A 7,021-nucleotide genomic window follows, 5' to 3' on the forward strand; every position below is an offset into this window, starting at 1 on the left:
ATCGTGAGTGTTTGTTCTAAAAACAAATCGCCAGAGGGATGGTAGCAAAAATGTATTAACGGAAATTATAGAATTATATTGGGTTACACAACTTAACGAACCTTAAGTGTAGGCCTGCTTCGCTCTATTCCACCGTCCAACCGCACAAAAACGTACGCGTGATCTAAAAAACTCAAGTATACAAGCTAAAAAGCGGTACATAGAGAGAAGCGGTACAAACAATCGTAAAAAGTGACAGTATAAAGAAACAATTGTCAAAATTGACAGTTTTTATATAACCTATGTAGTATATTAATGTGGAAAAATAGTTTACGTTTTTAGCGTTTACATAGATTGGGCGTCCTCGACAGAAACAATTCGTTAAAAAAGAGAAAAATCTGGTGCACGCGATTTTTTTTGATCTGTCTGTAAAATGACAATATTAAACTTAAGAAAATTAGTTTGTTTCTTTAAGGTGCCTTCACCATATGGTCCAGCCTTTTCTCCCAATCAATTTCCGAGGATCAACGATCGTCAAGGAAAGTTGTGTAAAAACAGTAAAACGTTAAAAACGTCGATTATTTTTTCATATAGCTAATATTGACAATGTACAAAACTATATGGTTCTTTCTATATCTTACATCAGTCTTTGAGGCGAAATTACCGTAACATACTATATAACAACTCTCAATACAATTTAAAATGCTAACGACGGTGGGGATCCGCTCCCCACTTTGAACCTATCACCGAATCACTGCCCTGCCCGACATCGTCGCTGCTCAACTGACCTCCAAGTCGTTGGAGACGCTGGGATGGTGCTTCTGCCGGTGGTTGGTCAGCTGGATCTCCCGGATGAAGCCGCGGCCGCAGTCGCCGCACTTGAACGGCTTCTCCATCGAGTGGGTGAGGATGTGCCTGTTCAACACATCTATGCGGCCGAACTTCTTGTTGCAGATCTCGCACTGGAAGGGTTTGACGTGCAGGTGAATGAGCAGGTGCTTGCTGAGGTTGTGGGCCTGCTGGAAGCGCTTGTGGCAGATGGAGCACTCGCAGGGCTTCACGCCCGTGTGAACCCGGGTGTGGCGTTCGAGGTCACACAGCTTGCTGAACTCCTTCGAGCAGACGTCGCACTTGAATCTGCGAATCGTGTGATTGAATGAAAGAACAAGAACGTTTTGAACACGAGACCTTACCGTTTCACCATCGGCTTCTTCTTCAACACGTGGATCAATACGTGTTTGTCCAGATCCTCCTTGGTGGAGAAACCTTTGTCACACTTCTTGCACTGGTAGGGATCCTTTCCTGTGTAAGTTCATATAAAATAACACTGTCTGAAGAAAGTACTCGATTTTTTACTAAAATAGTTACCTTGATGCACTCTGATGTGGGCCATCAGGAGATCTATATCCTTGAACTTGTCGTTGCATTGGTTGCACTCATAAGGATTCACCTTCAATTTGTGTTCGAACTAAAAAATATATAAATCGTTAAAGTTACCGTTAGTCGAATTCTTTGGTGATCCCAACCTTGTGCTTGCTGAGCTTGTAGTAGTTGGAGAACACCGCGCAGCATATTTTACATTTATACCACTGGCTGCGTTTCATTTTGTCCTGAGAATGTTTCATTTTATACTGAGCGTAATCGTCCGGCATCCACTCGGCCAAGCTCTCGTTATCGCTGGCTGCGCCTGTCCCCTCATCTAAACATTTAACCTTCATTATAATTCCGCCATAATATTTTAAAAACAATTACAATATAATGATACAAAAATCAAGCGCGCCAGCTATCACTATTTGAAACAAATTTACTTGTACAAATACAAAATAATCCCTATTCTACGAGATGTCAGGACTATATGGTGAACGTAAAAACTATCCAAACAACGCTTTCACATGTATTCTTCAATAGAAAAACCATCCATACTGAAGTAAATGATTGAATTAATACCTACCACTGGAACACATATCTAAACCGTCCTGGCTGGATTCATCGAACTCGCTTTCTTTCCTGTCCTTACCGACGTCATTGTGCTCCAGGGCCCTGTGTTTCCGGACGGCATAGTAAGATGAAAACTCCGCCTTGCAAAATTTGCAGGGAAAATTTTTCTTGCTCATTTTTCTCAAGTGTTGCTGCTTATACTCGACATATTCCTCGGGTATCCATTCTTGTCTGCTATCTTCGGAATCGTATGCATCTGAAAAGATGCGTATGTAAAACGAATTGAAAGAAAAATAAAACTCGGTCAAACCATCATCGTTTCCTTGGTCCTGGTTAGCGTTTTCCGCTTCTTCCACAGCATGAAACATACTCGCAATTTCCGCTTCGACGTCCCTTTCCTCTTCTTTCCTACTTTGCTTGGGGCTCTCATCCAGAACTTTTCTCTTGCGTCCACGTTTCTTTGCCTGTACTATTTTGGATTCATTACTGGCATCGTTTCCCTCCTCATTTTCAGTACATAAAGACTTTTTCGGTCTACCCCTTCGAGGCGTTCCTGTTTGTTCAGAAGAATCTTCTTTTTTATCCTCATTTGTTTTTTTAGCAGACGAGGATTTTTTAGGGCGTCCTCTAGGTCGTTTAAATGGAGTCTGTTTATTCACAGTGTCGCCATCATCTTCATACATTTTTTTCAAGAAAATAGTATTTCTCAATACATCAGAGGAACCAGAACCATTCATATCATTTGGACAACTCAATAAACCACACTTTGAATCTTCTTGCTCTGTCGACGTATCTTGAACTTCTTCAGAATAGGATTCATTTTCTGTCTCAGGCTCAGTGTCTGCTTCAACATGTTCAATCTTAATGGGGACATTCACTCCCGGTGGATTAACGTCCACGTAATTTTTCTGATTATGCGAAATCCTTTTGTCCGTTTTCGCCAGTAAATTCGGGTTGGTTACCGAAACATTTCTAATATTTGGTTTGTCGTAAATAACAATTTCCTGAATAATCGAAGGTACTGGACGTTCAGGTTCTTGGAAATACATATCGCTTCCGATCTAAAATAGTATACGATGTTATTTTGTTTACAAGGTATAACCTAAATTAACATCCGATATAATAATAATAATTAAACAAGCACTTACTTATCTGATTACATTAGCATTCCACATACATTATGTATCCCTCGCAATATATTATATATTCCTGAGTTTGCTGAGGACCAGCTGGTTGTGATGCAAAATAACGTTGCTAAATATCAAAACACTTGTTGCATTTTACAAGAAATTTTGGCGAAGTACATGCAAAACCAGTAGAAAAATCTGGCGCAGGTGCCAGCTCAAAAACATTCGACTAACGGAATGGTGGACATTACAATAAAATGGCGGCGGTTAACATATCCTACAGATTAAAATTAATGCATCTTCAAATTTTTTTTTCTCTAAAAAAAATTATTATTAAGTATAATTAGATCAAATTAAATATAACTATAGCTCGAACATTAGTTTTTATACGATATATAAAAATAAATGTTCAAGAAGCACTAAGTCATATAAAAGTGTACGACGGGTTGTATTATATATGATATGTCATTAATCATCTGCGAGGGAAATTTAAATCTGTCTCTTTCAAAGTGACTCGGAGAAAAACAAGATACTATAGATAAATATGTATTTAGTATAAACAATGGGTTAACAACAAAATGTTTGATTCTATATAACCCTGTATAATAAAATAAGATTATGGAATGTGATTTAGTTATTTTTTTTGGTGTCAGGTTCAGATATAACTTCTCCAGATACATCTTCTATTCTGGAAGTGTCTACGGGGTACAACCTGGAAAAGAGATTGTTATCAAGTAGTATTATTTATGTGTTGTTGTCGTTACCATCTTTGGTATAAGTAGATTAAAAATATCACGTCATCCCTAAAACAAGCCACTCTGTGAGCTGTGGGCATGGTTATCATGAACGCGAAGACGTCGTCAATGAAAGTGTTGAACGCTCTGTAGGTAAAAGCTCTCCAGGGTAGGGCGGCCACCGACTTTAATCTGTAGTTGATGAAAAGTTGCGGGAGCATGAATAGAAAGCCGAAGGCGTACACGCCGTTAACTAGGCTGTTTATGGTCCACGAGTACCAGCTAAAAGATAAAAGCTTTGATGTTTTACTAGCCATTATCACGAGCGGTACCTTTTATGGGGTTGGTAGATTAAGGAGTACAATGCGGAACCGATGCAAAGTGGATACAGCAAGTAACTCAGGTACTTCATGCACTCCTCGTCGTATTTTCTCGTCTCGGCTTCCGCTGCCGATTCCGTTTGGTCGCGCTGCAAGGAGAGCCCTTTCCACGAGAGCTTCATGTTGGTTTTCCACACCTTCTTCACCTTCCACATCTTAAAACACGAGAGAGTATAGGGGTCAGTGTAAATACCTTGTTGATGTATGGAAAGTAGTAGGACTAACTTATTTTCGTCCAAATTATATAGCAGACGACAATAGCAAAATAACCACCCATTCTACATGGCCACTTCAAACGGCCCACTTAGATCTACAGCTTACCTCTATCAAGGTGGCGATACCGCTAGGGATCAGAACCAACAAGGAAGTCCTCTGGTCCAACAGGTACAGGAAGATAATCGCCTGCGAGAAGGCTCGCCATAGGATGGTCCTGGCGGACAGTCCCGCCATCGATTTCTGCGATCTCCAGAAACTCACGTCGTTTTTGAAGGACAGAAAGTCCAGGAGTAGCTAAAAAAAGACGAGAAAGAAAATATATATCAGTGTTTCTTTATGTAGCCGGAGACCTACATGCACAGTACCGATGACTAAAGCAGCACAAAGGAAATATACGTTGGTATCGCTGAATACATTTTTGACTTCGTCCAGATCCTTTTCGGTAAAGCCCAGTTGAAGAAACTGTTTCAAGCTGGCTTCCATCTGTAGGAGAAACCTCATTTTGCCTAGAGACACAGGGCTGTACTGAAATTTAAGCGACATGCTCTCTGTTTGTTCTTTTATCTCCTCCAGTTCGTCCAGTCGCATGTTCAAAAAATTCGAAGCCGCTATGGGTAGGAACTCTGATCGGGGATTGATTCTCATTTCGCGCATTATTTCAAACGGGATATCTCTAAAATTAAATGATACTAAGAAAAAGCTATAATTATCTATGTCAGTCATACTTGTGAGGAATATGTAATTCTTCAGTACACATAATGAAAGAGTATTTGGACCTTAAATGTGTAACAGGTTGAAAATTCTGCTTCTTATTCTCTTTGCTGTTTAGTAAATTAAAGGCAGAACTTTTTGGAATCGCGTACTTTGTCAATTTTCCTGAGGAATCATCACAAGACAGTTTTAACATCAATCATTTATGGCACTAATTACCTTTAACATGAGTTGCATCCTCTGTATTATCCAGTTTATCTAAAGGATACCTTTTCGGGTACTTGCTCCGTATTACTAAAACGTGAATGAATAAAGTACCATTTCTTCGAACTTCTGCAGGTATATTGATTTCAATGTCTCTACAAGAAATCCCAATGATAAAAACTGTTATCTTCCTTCTACATTACTTACTTTTCGAACGGCTCACGATATCGGAACTGTTCCAGATGAAGAATCAAGTCATTTTTACTGCTGTACAACCTTGGGCTGGTATAAACTAATAAATCTAACTGGGGGTTACTGTTTAGAAAAGAATGGTAACATATATCCGCGCCAACACATTCCGGCGATTTCCACATATGATAAAAATTGTAAATGATGTTAGCGACAAATAATAGAAATATTGTTATTCCAACAGCAGTAAATGAAGAAAATTTCATTTTACCTTATTATTTGTTTCCTATAACGTCATATGGTACGTTAATAGAAAACACTTATAGGCAAAAAATTTAGAGTTTTGTATATTTGGTGGTTATGACCATAGAGAAATTACTCTACAGCTACGAGGAGAAATGATAATATCGGTTGCATAAATCTTAAAACAAAACAAATCAGAATATTATATCAATAAGTTACTAGCGACCTCTTACAGTCAAGAGATATAATGTGGTACCAAAAACTACAGTTAAATGTTAAATGACATGCCAATATTCAACCGTAATTCGGATAGAAGCCACTAGATGGCGAAACAAAAAATGTCAAATATTTAAAAAAAAATTAAATATTTCTGGTTGCCACATAAACAATAAATTAATTTTCATTCGACTTGAAAGGAGTATGACGATGAAAACATCAGCGCAACTTAAAATTTAAAGTTCAATTGGGCTACCGGTTCAATTAAACTTTTATTAATATTAACAAATCTAAAATTTTACTCAAGAAGTTACTGGCGGCCTCGTACGGTCAGCTGATATAATACGTACGCAAGGATCACAGTTAACTGTAACGAAATGTTGACACCCAATTATAGTGAGGCCAAAAGCCAACAGATGGCAGATAGGTAAAATATCCATTACACAGATGATTATTTTTGAGTAGATATTACAGTTTCCTATATATGTGTTTCCAGTTTTAGTTCTCAGGGGCGCTAATAGATCGCGGCACACACATGATCGTCGGTTCAAACTACAATGTGTTATCAATTTAAATTTACAGTTAACTGTAACGACATGATAACCCGAAACACTAATTCGCGTAAGCGCTAGTAGATGGCTGCACGTTTAACTATGGTTAATAAAAAAATTCAGAGTAATTTTTTAACAAGAATTGCTGGCTGCCAATATATTAAGAAAATTATTTTCAATCAAATTTAGTGATCTATAACAATGAAAACATCGGCGTAACTTAAAATATTAACGTTAAACTTGGGCTGCCGTTCATTACCCAGAGGGAAATAAGGTATTGTTTAAATAAACGTGTATTATTATAACAGATCTGACACCTAGAGATGTTACTAGCAGTCTATTACGTCGAAAATTGCAAGAGGAAAGATGATAATTACAGCTATCTGTAATGGTAGAAGCTGTAACTTGAGTAAGAGCTACTAGATGGCAGAGCGGTTGACTAGCAATGATTAATTAAAAATATAATAGGTTACTGTTGTATATATAATTGTTTCCACTTTAGTTCGTGTGAGTACTGAGAGATAGCGGCATGA

General features: G+C 38.2%; 2 protein-coding genes across 2 annotated transcripts; both read right to left on the reverse strand.

The window, feature by feature from the left end:
• Positions 1 to 37: 37 nt before the first annotated feature.
• Positions 38 to 3,306, reverse strand: LOC143204278 (uncharacterized). The gene is made up of 7 exons (XM_076416826.1): positions 3,066 to 3,306; positions 2,228 to 2,978; positions 1,931 to 2,173; positions 1,506 to 1,678; positions 1,348 to 1,447; positions 1,173 to 1,281; positions 38 to 1,116 (listed from the first exon to the last, which is right to left on the reverse strand). Exons 2-7 carry the CDS (start codon positions 2,964 to 2,966, stop codon positions 759 to 761), a joined length of 1,722 nt encoding a protein of 573 aa, XP_076272941.1. The 5' UTR covers positions 2,967 to 2,978; positions 3,066 to 3,306; the 3' UTR covers positions 38 to 758.
• Positions 3,307 to 3,577: 271 nt separating this feature from the next.
• On the reverse strand, positions 3,578 to 5,884 carry LOC143204198 (lipid scramblase CLPTM1L). Its single transcript, XM_076416686.1, has 8 exons — positions 5,497 to 5,884; positions 5,305 to 5,444; positions 5,100 to 5,250; positions 4,729 to 5,047; positions 4,480 to 4,668; positions 4,111 to 4,313; positions 3,809 to 4,060; positions 3,578 to 3,756 (listed from the first exon to the last, which is right to left on the reverse strand). The coding sequence occupies exons 1-8, from the start codon at positions 5,742 to 5,744 to the stop codon at positions 3,675 to 3,677; spliced, it is 1,584 nt and encodes a 527-aa protein (XP_076272801.1). The 5' UTR covers positions 5,745 to 5,884; the 3' UTR covers positions 3,578 to 3,674.
• Between the last annotated feature and the right edge of the window lie 1,137 nt (positions 5,885 to 7,021).

This window comes from Rhynchophorus ferrugineus, unplaced genomic scaffold (assembly GCF_030347505.1).
Source record: "Rhynchophorus ferrugineus isolate W39M unplaced genomic scaffold, kcgeb_rfMv2 rfM10, whole genome shotgun sequence".
NCBI classification, from domain to species: domain Eukaryota; kingdom Metazoa; phylum Arthropoda; class Insecta; order Coleoptera; family Curculionidae; genus Rhynchophorus; species Rhynchophorus ferrugineus.